This window comes from Eubalaena glacialis, chromosome 8, assembly GCF_028564815.1.
Source record: "Eubalaena glacialis isolate mEubGla1 chromosome 8, mEubGla1.1.hap2.+ XY, whole genome shotgun sequence".
Classification (NCBI taxonomy): domain Eukaryota; kingdom Metazoa; phylum Chordata; class Mammalia; order Artiodactyla; family Balaenidae; genus Eubalaena; species Eubalaena glacialis.
Window position 1 is genome coordinate 72,002,151 of NC_083723.1, and position 14,183 is coordinate 72,016,333.

Sequence of the window (14,183 nt, forward strand, 5' to 3'; positions counted from 1 at the left end):
TATAAAGTAAAACCATAGCCTGTAAATTCTTGTTGATAACCTTAATCTTGACAAGCTAGAATTTACAGTTGTAGATCTGCCCATCATCATGTCTTTTCTGCTGCATGTGTTTTGACCATTTTTCTATTCATTGATATGGATAAATTATTAGATATTAAAAGTTACGTATTTGAGTTTTACTTATATAACTTATGAGAGTTTGGTTTTTAGTACAGTTTACGGAATGGCTCTCAAAAATTGAAAAAAAAAAAGCAAAATTCAGCTTATTCAAAATTCCAACCTAAATTTTGTTCTTGGTTGTTTTCCCAAAGAACTATTTTTAAAAGTTCATTAAAAAATATCTTTACCTTTAATTAAGTTTTAGGCAATTAAGTTACTTCTTTGTAGTCTTGAATACATATATTAGTAAACATGATTGAGGCTCCCGCCAAAACAAACCCAAAGCAGAATTGTTATCTTTTCTATGCAGCAGATTTCAAGCATCATAAAATACTTCTAATCTAATCTAACTTCAACTAACTTCTCTAGCATTTTGCTTCAATTGCTTTTTTAAGGTTAGTTATCTGAAACCTATTAAGGGATACTGTAGGGGTTCTGAGGAGACTGCTGCTTCAGCAGTGCTCTGGCTTACTGGTTCTCAGTCTTGGCTACACTGTTAAATCACCTGGGGAACTTTAAAATTCCCAGTACCAGGACCCCACTCCCCTGACATTCTGATTTAATAGGTCTGAGATGAAGCTGTACATTGATACTGTTTTGAAAGCGTCCAGGTTATTCTTATATGCAGCTAGGGTTAAGAAAGACTGCTGGCTTATTATATTCTAGGACAAGTAAATTTTATTTTTTTAAACACTCTCTTCATATTATTTTTCTCATCTAAGATTTTGTTGCATGAAGTTCCCATTGAAGGACAGAAAAAAAAGAGAAAGAAGGTTTTGTTGGAAACTAAACTTCAAGGCAACAGTGAAATAACACAAGGCATATTGGATTATGTAGTAGAAACCACCAAACCAATTTCTCCTGCAAACCAGGGTATTAGAGGTAAGAAACTTTTCTTTTTAACACAGTTGGCTTTAAATGCTTGTGGAGAAAGACATTTTAAAAAGTAGATTAAAATCAGTTTCTTTTTATGTTCCTTTTCATTTGAAAAACTTGAAAAAGACTCAGAAATTTCTAGGGTTTTTTTTTTTTAAGGTGCAGCCAAGCCCCCTTCAGAAAGTAACTTAACAATTTTTTTTTAAGTTAAAAAATATTTTTGAAATGTTAAAATAATTTTAAGTAAAAAATTTGAAAATATTTAAATTGTTAATGATTTGTTCAAGAGAGAGAGGAAGTCAACGGGTGGCTTGAAAATTAAAAGAAAGCACAAAATTACTTTTGTTAGAAGTATATTTCCCTAGATAAGTATCTGTGAACTACTCTGTTTGTTTCTCTACTCCAGGCCAAGAGAAAACTATAAACCTCTCTCCATAACTAAGTAACAGTTAAGATTTTGTGTATTAGAGCAAGTCCTATAAATTACCAGCCAGCAGAGGTTTTCTTCCCATTTCGTCACAAGAAGAAGATCATTTTCAAAGAGCCAAAATGAATTGTAGAAGTATTCACCCTGAAAGGTTCAGGCCTCATTTAAAATATTAGATAATCTATAGCCTATGAAACTGATTAAACACTAATGATCAATTTTATCAGGCTGTGGCCTCACAAGAAGCATATAGCAGAAGTTACAGAAATTATATACTCTGTCCAGGATTCAGGCATTATAATTAAAAAGGTAAAGCTAATTTCAGTCAAACAGCAGTTGAAAACGGTTGTTGATAATGAGGTAAAGCATACCTCTCTGTGCCTACTTTTTGGTTTTTTAAAGCTTATTTAGTGTTTTTTTCTATTTGTTCATCTTTATAGAGATTAGTTGTCTAATTCATCTCTCACTAAAGAGACTATTTTTGTTGCAGAGATAAGGCTGAATCCTGTCATTTGATTTGTTGGTTATTTGGGATAGTTGTTCTCTAGAGATAGCTGAACTAAGCCTGTTTCATAACTTCTGGAGGTACCATTCACCATATTTACCTCCCCAACCGGTAACCTCCTCAATAGGGCCTGCAGGGTTTTTGTGGCTTGGGGCTCTAAGCATTGTAACTCAAGATTATAAGAAGTTCCTGCATAAATTTACAGATCTTTGATACACATTCTGAGTACTACAGAGAGAATCCCCTTTCCCTAATTATCAGATTGACTTTTTAAATAAAATGATCTAGAAATTGATCTTAGCTAAAAAGGGGGACTATCCCTTTGGGTGATCAAAGCAAGTGAAAGGCTCTTTTGGATGCCACAAATATGTCAGCCTTTTCTACCTCAGTCTTGGACTTCTCTGATAAATTTTCATCCAGATTTGTTTTACTATCACTAAATTGTTATAGTTATCAGGATCTATTCTGAGATCAATTTACTGAGACAAAGTCTGAGCCCAGATCACATATTTGAGCTGAGATAGAGAAGTCATAATTTGCTATGAATTAGCCAAACTCTACCACTTGGTTCATTTACCAAGAAGGGGGATATAAGTGATATCGGTGTTAACAAAAATATTCCCTGGCCCAGAGGGCTGGGTAGTTTTTCTTAGGAGAAGTTACAAGTGGATAGGCACCCTGAAACATGTCTAGCACAATTATGTCTTATATACTTAGACAGTAGAATGTACTAATACATTTTCAGGCAGCTTTTAATAAGAGAAATGAAAGTAAAGAAGTTTTACTTAACTAAATAGACAGTTGTATCAATGAACCATACCATACCTGACTATCCTATTCAATTGAGGTTTTCTAAAAGTGTGAAATATTTTAGAGTAATATGATTTCTTATATAAGCAGTAGTTGTGCCTTTTTGTGCAGTGCTATATATAGTTTATAAAGCACTACCACAATTACTCATTAATGAAATTCTTAAATTGGTCCTGTGAGTTGGTATATCGTCATTTTTACATCTGTAAAATGGAAATGCAAACATAGGTTGTCACCTACAAAAATCATATTCCCATTAGTGAAGGAGTTAGGACTAGAACCTCATTTCCCAACTTGTAATCAGTGCTTTTCTTTCCCCGCATGACAGATCTCATAGTTACATATATAATTTGCAAAGTAGGCAATTAAACAATGGATCAGAACTGGATTTAGGGAAGCTGCAAGGCAGGAAAGATTAAGTGGGACAAGACCTCAAGCCAGACGAAAGAAATATTGCCTCTGAAATTTATTAGAATGTATCTAACACTTATATTTTGTACAAGTGTCTATTTTGTAAAAAATTGTTTGGGGGCTATAATAATAATGTGCCATAATAATCACAAATATTGACTCCAGCATTTTGTGAATGAATGAAGCGGCCTGAACTCATATTATCTACCTGTCCACAGAAGGCATCCAGCCAGGCATTCCTACCTGGGTCAAGAACAAGGTTCTATTTCTTGGGGTGGGGAGATTGGAAAGGTTGATAAAAATTATGACAAAGGTATCCAGAATATGAAAGGTTTTAGAGTGAAAGACTTGTAGGTTATTATTTATAGCCCCCTTGCTGCCAAATCAGAAACAACAGACTAAGTATACGAATGGTGGTTACAATTCAGAACAATAGTTTATAGCCCAATCAGATTTTAATAAAAACTGAAATTGAGGGCGGAGGTTGAATATTAAATGAAGAGCTGCTAAACTTTAAGACGAGGGTGGAGGTTGAATATTAAATGAAGAGCTGCTAAACTTTAAGACTTTGCAGTTTATGTACACTACGCTTCTTGGCCAGCTTAGACTTTAGTGAAACTCTTACCATCTACATCCCAACTGAATGAAGTATATGCCTGTTCACCCTGCAGGATGTGCTGCTGTTCAGCTGCTCTGTCAGTCCTTAGCAGGACGGTTTTCCTTGCTATGTATAGGAAGCTTCTCTTCTAGTGAGTCAGAACAGGGGATCTATTGGTTGACTGTCCACAGAATGATTTACATTATTATCAGAATTACCAGTTTTTATTAGTGCCCATAATAAAATTGACTTTTTATATTTCAGTTCCTCTTAATACTGCCTTTAAAATATTTTTTCTAATTCTCAAGGTAATATATAAGATTTTAAAAGGCCCATTATTTTTATCTTTACTGACTTAAAAAAAATGATTAGGAAAACGAGTGGTACTAATGAAGAAATTTCCTCTGGATGGGGAGAAGATGGGCAGAGAAGCGGCATTATTTATTGTTCCATCAGTTGTCAAAGGTAAAGTCTAAGTTTCACCTTATGAATCTTTGTGTACCTTAAGTGCTAAGTTAAAGTCTGTTGAGGAACTTAGGAATTTGGATTCATAGTTACTATTGTAATACTATTATAAAATACATGTTTTTAAGATAATGGAAGATGGAGAAATTTGTTACTTAAAAAGATGTTTTGATTTCAAAGTAATATTCAGGCTTCCAGACTGATCAGTAATGTTTTTGTTTCTGTTTTTAAAAGTAGAACAAAGAAGTGAGGAAGGAAGCCATAATCGAAACAGAAGTTTTTAGCTTATAATGAGGGATTTTTCAGACTGTGCTGTATAGGTAGAATAGAAATAAAAATTTATGTATTTTGGAAAATTAACAGATTATGATCAGAACCTATCTTATATTTGGGAAAAGAAAGTGTCAGTAATAGTTCTAAAATACTCTTCCCAACAGTAGTGATAATATTTAAAGAACTTAGATCTAATATGAAAATTTAATTTGAGCTTTGACAAGGAATTTATCCTATTATCCTGGAATAATAGAAAAAATATTGAGCTTCAGTGCAGACCTTGCAGCCCACTAATTTTGTGTTCTGGGCAAATCACCTCTTTAAGCCTCACCTCTTTATTTGTAAGATAGGTATCTGCTCCTACTTGGTTCATCGTGCTGGAAGAACTCAGTGAGGTATTAGATGTAAAAATCACTTTGGAACCTGTAGAGTACTGGCCTCATGTAAGGCAGTAATAATACTGATGATATATTAATGACCCACTGTGGACATCTCATCAGACTGCTGCTATACAGTACTTACACGTATTTTATCAGCCAGCTCTACCATTCCAGAATTTTTTTTTTCCCCAGCCATAACTTAGGTTAAACAGATCAGTATGTTAAATGGTGCTGGAAATCTTATTATTAATCAGAATTTTACAACATTGTTGAGGAAGAGAAAGGGGAAACAATTTCTGTAGTCCTCCAGGATTCTAAATCCTGCATTCACCCAAATGGATAAGGTCACAAAGCTGGCCAGCACTTGAATCCAGGTCTACTAATTTAAAATCTAGAACAATTTATGTTATACTTAACAACTTTTTTTTAACATACTGTGTACTTTTAAGTAAAAATCATGCAGTCATAAACCTTTTATATGATGGCATAATTCTTCATTTTTCTTTTTCAGATAATACTAAATATACGTATACTCCAGGATGCCCAATTTTTTACTGCTTACAAGATATTATGCGAGTCTGTAGTGAATCCAGCACTCACTTTGCTGCACTTACAGCAAGAATGTTAATAGCCTTGGATAAGTAAGAACTGCCATTAAAAATATTTTTTAATAAATCAAATATATGTTCATATTAGATATTAGCTCTGAGAGATAGAAATTCTTTTGGAAGAAAATAATAAAATTAATAATATATATATTAAGAAATGGTAAGTTTTTGAAGTATAATATAAAAATTTTAAACCCCAAAGACAAGATTGTCCTGATTTGCTTGCAACATGTTAAGTTTATTCTTAGAAAATGACAAAGATTGCCCTGGCCTAAGAATTAAGATTCCTTTGTTATAAAACTAGATTTAGTATTGATTTACCCTTATCAGTGAACAAGTCATTTCACCTGTCATGCCTTTTGTCTTTCTGTAACAGCAGGTCTAATGTCACCTACATCTCAGTGGTTTAAATTTTTAAAGGGCTTCATGTTTTTTGAAAAGGATTTTAATTATTATTATGTTACATGCATTAGAAAAAAAACAGTTTGCTATGTCCAATAACAGAACTTTTATTTACAGTAAATGAAGTACTTAACACTAATTAAAATTATAAAAATCCCGGGACTTCCCTGGTGGCACAGTGGTTAAGAATCCTCCTGCCAATGCAGGGGACACGGGTGTGAGCCCTGGTCCGGGAAGATTCCACAAGCTGCACAGCAACTAAGCCCGTGCACCACAGCTACTGAGCCTGAGCTCTAGAGCCCGTGAGCCACAACTACTGAGCCCATGTGCCCCAACTGCTGAAGCCCATGCACCTAGAGCCCGTGCTCTGCAACAAGAGAAGCCACCGCAATGAGAAGCCTGTGCACCTCACTGAAGAGTAGCCCCCACTCGCCGCAACTAGAGAAAGCCCACGCGCAGCAATGAAGACCCAGCAGAGCTAAAAATAAATAAATAAATTTATTTTGAAAAAAAAATATAAAAATCTGAATGTAGTATTAGAAAGAATCACACATCAGAGTTGGATAGTAGTTTAGTTTTTTCATCTTCACTTTTTAACAAATACGTCTACTACCTCTTTTTTTTATTTTGCCAGGTGGTTAGATGAACGTCATGCACAATCTCACTTTATTCCGGCTTTATTCCGACCTTCTCCTCTTGAGCGGATAAAAACTAATGTTATAAACCCTGCATATGCTACGGAATCAGGTCAGACAGAAAACTCACTACATATGGGCTATAGTGCACTAGAAATAAAGAGTAAAATGTTAGCCCTAGAGAAAGCAGATACCTGTATTTACAACCCTTTGTTTGGATCAGATCTTCAATATACAAACCGGGTAAGAGTTGAATGAATTTTGGCTCTGATTTCAAAAGACATTTCATTTCAAATGTAATTTTTTTTCCTGAGATAAATGCATCTATTACTAATTGTAAACATTAAGATGACATCCGCACTTAGCTCTGTTTTTATACATCAAAGTCAAGTATCTAAAGCTCTTTTTGTTTTGTTTTGTTTTCCCTTTCTAGGTAGATAAAGTGGTAATAAATCCATACTTTGGTCTAGGAGCTCCAGACTATTCAAAAATCCAAATTCCCAAACAGGAAAAATGGCAGAGAAGCATGAGCAGTGTCACAGAAGACAAGTACTGTTCTGGTTTTCCTCCACATTGCTTTTTAAACACCTACATTCTAATGTTAAAATACTGTTTAAAATGATATATGCAATTAGTATGCAGTGTAATCATTGCATAAATGATTTAGTTTACAGCTGCTCAGTGAAACATAGCTTTCATAGATGTGTCACATTTGTTTCAAAACAATCTGAATTTCAACAGTGCTTTTTTTTTTTTTTTTTTTTTCCTTTTAATGATTAGGGAACGACAGTGGGTAGATGATTTTCCTCTCCATCGAAGTGCCTGTGAAGGAGATTCGGAATTATTAAGCCGACTTCTCAATGAAAGATTTTCAGTCAACCAATTAGATAGTGACCACTGGGCACCCATTCATTATGCATGCTGGTAAATAGATTATTCTTTTGTTTTTAGAAAGAATGAATCCTTAGTTTATAAATGTTAGTGCTCCTTTTCAAAGCTGTTCTCATTCCAGCCACTTTTTCCTCTACAATGTTTGCCTTATGAGCTTTCTCTGTGGTAATCTTTGATTACTGTGTATGTGCCACACCGTTCAGATTTACAAGGTCTGCCCCACAGGAAAAGTATCATTAATGTTCTCAGGCATCCTGAGGTCATGCAGTAGGATAGCTAATGACTAGCAAGTGCCATTGCACAGCACACGGTCCCTTATTCACCCTTGCAATTTCTATTGTTTTGTACTGGAGTTGTGTTATGTTTGTTTATCCTTATTATATTTTATTTTATTATTATTATTATTTATTTTTTATTTTTGGCTGCGTTGGGTCTTCGTTGCTGCGTGCAGGCTTTTCTCTGGTTGCGGTGAGTGGGGTCTACTCTTAGATGCAGTGCGCAGGCTTCTCATTGCAGTGGCTTCTCTTGTTGCAAAGCACGGGCTCTAGGCACGTGGGCTTCAGTAGTTGTGGCATACGGGCTCAGTAGTTGTGGCTCGCGGGCTCTAGAGCTCAGGCTCAGTAGTTGTGGCACATGGGCTTAGTTGCTCCGTGGCATGTGGGATCTTTCCAGACCAGGGCTTAAACCTGTGTCCCCTGCACTGGCAGGCAGATTCTTAACCACTGTGCCACCAGGGAAGCCCTATCCTTATTATAAAATTTACATGTGTTAGCTACTTATGATTTGACCTTGCATCATGTTAGAAAAGTATTCTTTTAGTTCTTTGGAAAGCTGTGGTATCAGGAAACACCCAAAAGTTTTCATTAGAATTAAAGCCTTCCTTTTTTTTTTTTTTTTTTTTTTTTTTTATGAGAGGGATTAGCTCACAGGATTGGAGTTAGCTCTTTCCACTAGTTGCCCAGTGTAGTTCTTGCTCTCGTACTCTTCTCACATAATAATAACTCTTCCCCTCAGCCTGGGCTGAGTTTTTAAATTTATGTTCGTAGCAGTAGTTAACTATTTGCTGTAGCCTGTCCTCTAGAAAGGATGTAATGAAGTTATTTACCATTATTGCTTATGGGAAAGTTGCTTTTGACTTACTGTTTAAAGTGAGCTTCTTTGGCTAGTTTAAGAAGTGCCTACACTATTTACTGGCCATTAAAGTCCACAGCTTTTTAGCTGCATGACGTTGAGCAAGTGACTTTACTTCAGAGGTCCCCAACCCCCAGGCTGTGGACCCGTACTGGTCCACAGCCTGTTAGGACCCGGGCCGCACAGCAAGAGGTGAGCTGCAGGCGAGCGAGCGCAGCTTCATCTGCCGCTCCCCGTCACTCGCGTTACCTACCGCCTGAACCATCCCCCCCATCGTCTATGGAAAAATTGTCTCCCACGAAACCAGTCCCTGGTGCCAGAAAGATTACTGCTGCCTTACTTTACCTCTCTGCATCTTAGTTTATTTATCTATATGTAAAATACATTAATTAGATCATTTTCAACTCAAACTTTTTATTTAACTGTGATCAAATAGCTTATTGATCAATATAGTGATAAATATAGTTGCTTTTAATATATATCTTTTCTCCATTAAAAATATGCTGTTTCCTTAAAAATATGCTCCTTTATTAAATAAATATGCTCTTAATTTTTTTTCTGTTTCCTTAAAAATATATTCTTTTATTCTATAAATGCATTCTTGGTTGTTTTACCATTACAGGGAATTTTTATACTCAGATTTGGAAAGAGTTACCCTAAATCTTCTTTCACTGAACTTACAGTTGTTTCTTCAGATTGCTGGTAGATACTGGTAGCAGCAGCAGTACCAGAAGAAATCACATGCTTTTTCTTGAGCTAAACAAAAAGAGGTAGAGAATATAGTTCAAACTCCAAGAAAGTACACTGTGGAATTGAAAAAGACAGAGGCAGTGAATTTTAGCTTAGGAATCCCAAATTTATATTTGCCTATATTGTTGCCCTTTTTGTGGCAGGGCCTTTTTTTCTTCTCTATTAAAAGAATGGTAATATTTCAACTGCCTATTACATAAAAACAGAAGTATGGTATAGTATTTAATGTGCTTTGGAATGTACCTACGTTTCAGACCCAACTGAAACTTTTAGTTCCTAAAAGTATGGCCTTTAGCAAATTACTTAATGTCTCTAAGGATCTGTTTCTTTATCTAAAAGATGAGCTTAATTTTAGTGCCTCTCTTCAGATTAGAGGAGAAAATGCAAATAAATGCTTTGAAGGGTACCTGGCAGTAATAAGTACTCAAAAAATGTTGTCTGATATTAAAGTGTTATAAAAATTTAAAGATTTTGATGTCTGAATCTAAAATTCATTAATCTGTTGTATTTTTATTTGTAAAGTCTTATTACTGCAATACACCAAGGAAGAGTTTTATCCTTCAATAAAACTAATTTCTGTCAGCTGGAAATAATAACCAAGTTTAATACACCACTAGTAGTATAGGTCACCTTGCAATACTTTTTATTTTTTGGCTGCGTTGGGTCTTCGTTGCTGTGCGCGGGCTTTCTCTAGTTGTGGTGAGCGGGGGCTACTCTTCATTGTGGTGTGCAGGCTTCTCATTGTGGTGGCTTCTCTTGTTGCGGAGCACGGGCTCTAGGCGCGCGGGCTTCAGTAGTTGCAGCATGCGGGCTCAGTAGTTTTGGCTTGCGGGCTCTAGAGCGCAGGCTCAGTAGTTGTGGCGCACGGGCTCAGTTGCTCCGCGGCATGTGGGATCCTCCCGGACCAGGGCTCGAACCCGTGTCCCCTGCATTGACAGGCAGATTCCTAACCACTGCGCCACCAGGGAAGTCCTGCAATACTTTTAATAAGATAGATAATTTGATTCATGTGAATTTGAATGAAGACTGATTTAACTGTTTAGTAAAGAACATAAATTACTTTATCTTGGAAATGTACTCTTATTCACTAATTGGTACAAGGATTTAGAAGGGCAATACTGGGCTATCTCATCAAGAGACTGGGATTTGGGGCCTGTCTTTATAAGCTTAGACAAGATGTTTTACCTCTCTTTTTCTGTTTTCTCATCTTTATAATGAGGGGTTTTATTAGATCAGTGGTCCTCAAACTTTTGTGTTAGGGCTCCTTGTCATTCTTCAAAATTAGAGGATCCCAATTAGCTTTGGTTTGTGTGAAGTATATCTAGTGTTATTTACTATATTAGAAGTTTAAACTGAAAAATATTTTAAGCATTTCTTAATTCATTTTAAAATAACAATAAACATATATTAACATAAATAACAAAGTATGGCCTTATTTTCCAAATACAGTATGAAGTATGGCCTTATTTTCCAAAAACAAAAAAATTAATGAGAAAAGTAGCATTATTTTACATTTTTGCATCTTTTTACTGTCTAGCCTTACGGAAGATAGTTGGATTCTCACATCTGATTCTGCCTTTAATTTGCTGCAATTTTCATGTCAGGTAGCTTCTAGAAAACTCCATTGTACACTTATGAGAAAATGATAATGAAAAGGGCAGATAACATCTTAGTATTATTATGAAAATATGTTTGACCAAGAGGACACCCTGAAAAGATTTCAGAGATCAAAGAGTTTCCTGGATCACTCTTTGAGGACCACTTAATTAAATCACTCCTAGGATTGCTCCAAGCTTCAAAAATTCTCATATTGATGACACGTGCCTAAAAATTTTCTTTACTAGAATCACCATTTCCCAAAACTATTAAGTTGGCTTTCTCCCCTTATGGGTAACTTGTCAGCCACTCAGTAAAAGTCTCACTGACATCTCATATTTTCTCACCTCTCTCAAATCAGTGTCTTCTCTCTCTGATAGTACTTTCAGGCTTCATATCATTGCTAAAGAGTATTTTAGAACTATGATGATTTGGCTCCCTACAAATTATTCCATCTGATTTCATTTGGGCCTTCACTGTAGCCAGCTGTGTGTTGTCCTTGTCTCATTCATCTTGTCAGCCTTTTGGTCCCCTGTAAACTATTCCAAATCTTTCTACTCTTAAGCACTTAAACTTCCACCACCTTTTTTCTCTACTCTTATCAGATAGTTTTACCCCCTATTTTCAGAGACAGTTGACGCCATCAGAAATGTCTTTCTTCTCCACCCCAATCATCAGTTTTTGTTCCCATCTCTCTCCTGTGTCATAGGGTTTGCATGAAAAATCCTTCTTGTTCCCCATTAAATTCACTTCCTACTTTTCTGCACTTTCTTTCCTCTTGTCTTCAAACATATATGGTTCCTCTCCCTCCTTGAAAAAGAACCTTAATTTGAACCTGCTGCCTCTTCTGGCCACTATCCTGTTTATTCCCTTCCTTTCATAGCCAGACTTCAATGGTAAGGGGGCCACACACACTGCTTTCTCTTTTTCACTCTTCATGAACCTTCTTAACCTTTTCTGAGTTTTTAATCTCTTTCCCTGCTCTGCTGCATTAAATGCTGTTGACCACCCCTTTGTTCGAGGAACAAATTGCAGTTGAAAGGACAGCTATAATGGAGCTATAGTAAAGGTCAGTACAAATGCAAGATATAACTGATACCATTATTATTATTATTGAAATACTGGTCTCCATTCTGTGACCCAAGCATGTGTTATAGTATGGAAACAGCTATACTAAGATTCAGAAAACTGGATTCTAACTGGCTGGTAACCATGAGACCTTGGGCAAGTTACTTAACTGGTACAAGCTTCATTTTTTTCATCTGTGTGCTAGAAATATCTCTGCCTGCATCATAAGTTGCTGTGAAGATTATATTAAGTAATTATGTAAGGAAGTACCTTGAAAACTTTAAAGAATCATACAAAATATGTTTATATTAATTATTTTTATTATTACTTCTTGAATTGCTCCCCTAGTATCTTTTCCTATCCTGAAAGTGTTTTTCAAGATGCATTTCATTGTTCTAAAATGTTCATCTTTCTCAAAATTCTGTCTCAGAAAGATTTCATCCATTCCTCCCAGCCTTAACAGTAATTCTTTTCAGTTGGATGAATTTGCATATTCTTAGATATCTCAAGCCTTTGCCTTCCTCCTGAGTACCAAGTCTGCATTTTCAATTGCCAACTGAACAATTTAGTCACTCATTTTTTGTATATACATAAGGCAGTTTGGAGAATGCAAAGACATAACCTTCAAGGAGCTTCCAGGCTTATAGAAATGTATATATACAAGGATGAAAGTAGATAAAATGAGATTAAAAAGTAAAACTGAAATGGTAAAATGTAGTGGGAATATAGGGGAGGTAGATTTTAAACTGTTTCAGAGAAATAATAGAACTTAACCTAAACAAAGTCAGGAGGGGGGAAAAGGACATCTCAAGAATAGCTAAGAACATGAGCAAACAGTCATATGAATAAGAAGGCTAGGATACAATTAGCAGGTTTAGGGCATAGGAAAACCATAGGGTATGTGAAGGGGAAGAAAGTTGACAGCAAATCGTGTTAGTTCTAAAGATGTGCTATTTTCCTCTCAAATGCACCATATTTAAAAGCAAATTTCCTTTCCCCTTCTACCCATTTATTTCCAAAAAATGAATTACCTTTCCACCATTGCATTAGATTGCGACCTTATATACGTCTTTGTAACCAAATGGTGGACTCACTATATCTCGCACATTCTTTGTACTCTTTGCTTACTCTTTTTCCCACTATCTAGAATATTAACCTCTCTTCAGCATCTCTTCAGCTTCTTCCTATTTAAAATCCAGTTCAAATTATTCTTCTATCAGAACACTTTTCAGAACTGAGACTGAAATCTTATCTTCCTTTTCCAACATTTTTTAAAGCATTAATTATATACTATTATGATTTGACAAATACATATTTTTTGATTGTTCTCCTCAACTGTTACTTAAATTTTACAGCGTTATGTAATTTATCTCATGGTTTTGGTTTCCTCTCTGATTACATTATAAGCCTTTACCAGAGCAGAGACCATTCATCTTAACATATCTTTGTGTCTCCCACATTGCCTCATACAGCAGCTATGTGGAGAATTACGTCTTTGGGCCTATTTTGTAAATCAAAGGCAGGGCTGGGTAAAAAGCATTATTAAATTTATGGGTTACTTTCTGCTTCTGAAAATAATTTTGACTAAAAATTTTATCTCCCTAATTTATAATTTTTGTATTTTGTGTGATAGTGATTCTCTATCATCTGCTCTATCTTGTATTTGAGATTATATTTTCTCCCAGTTGATGAGAAATAGAAACAGTTGAACTGAATCAGAGTAATTCATAAGAAATCCCTAAGCACTGAAAACATTACATCAGTGTCTTCATTCCTTGTTCTCTGCCCTAGAAAAATCTTAGATTTCTTTGCGATATTGTCTAAAATTTGGATTTTTCAAACATTTCAGATGACTTTTTAGGTGTTTTATTTTTTTATAGGTATGGAAAAGTTGAAGCCACTCGCATATTGTTAGAGAAAGGAAAGTGCAATCCAAACCTTTTAAATGGACAACTTAGTTCTCCTCTTCATTTTGCTGCTGGAGGAGGACATGCTGAAATAGTACAGATTCTCCTAAACCATCCAGAAGTTGACAGAGTAAGTTATTTTCCAGGCTTTTTTTTTTTTTTTTTTTAATGATCAAACAGTGAATAACAAGTAATGACACTAAAATGTTAAGTTATACACTTGAGAGGTCAGCTGAAAAATAGAAACAAATTTCACTTACTATATAGAATAAGTAATATTTATGTATACAC

At 35.3% G+C, this 14,183-nt stretch overlaps 1 protein-coding gene across 4 annotated transcripts in view; it reads left to right on the plus strand.

Annotated features, from left to right (window-relative positions):
• Positions 1–14,183, plus strand: part of KRIT1 (KRIT1 ankyrin repeat containing) — a 35,649-nt gene that overhangs the window by 4,940 nt on the left and 16,526 nt on the right. For all 4 annotated transcript variants that reach the window (XM_061197812.1, XM_061197813.1, XM_061197814.1 and 1 more), the window contains 7 exons: positions 882–1,041; positions 4,159–4,251; positions 5,416–5,545; positions 6,549–6,792; positions 6,983–7,098; positions 7,330–7,473; positions 13,866–14,022. In XM_061197812.1, the coding sequence (XP_061053795.1) occupies positions 882–1,041; positions 4,159–4,251; positions 5,416–5,545; positions 6,549–6,792; positions 6,983–7,098; positions 7,330–7,473; positions 13,866–14,022 (1,044 nt within the window). The remainder of the gene's footprint in view (positions 1–881; positions 1,042–4,158; positions 4,252–5,415; positions 5,546–6,548; positions 6,793–6,982; positions 7,099–7,329; positions 7,474–13,865; positions 14,023–14,183) is intronic.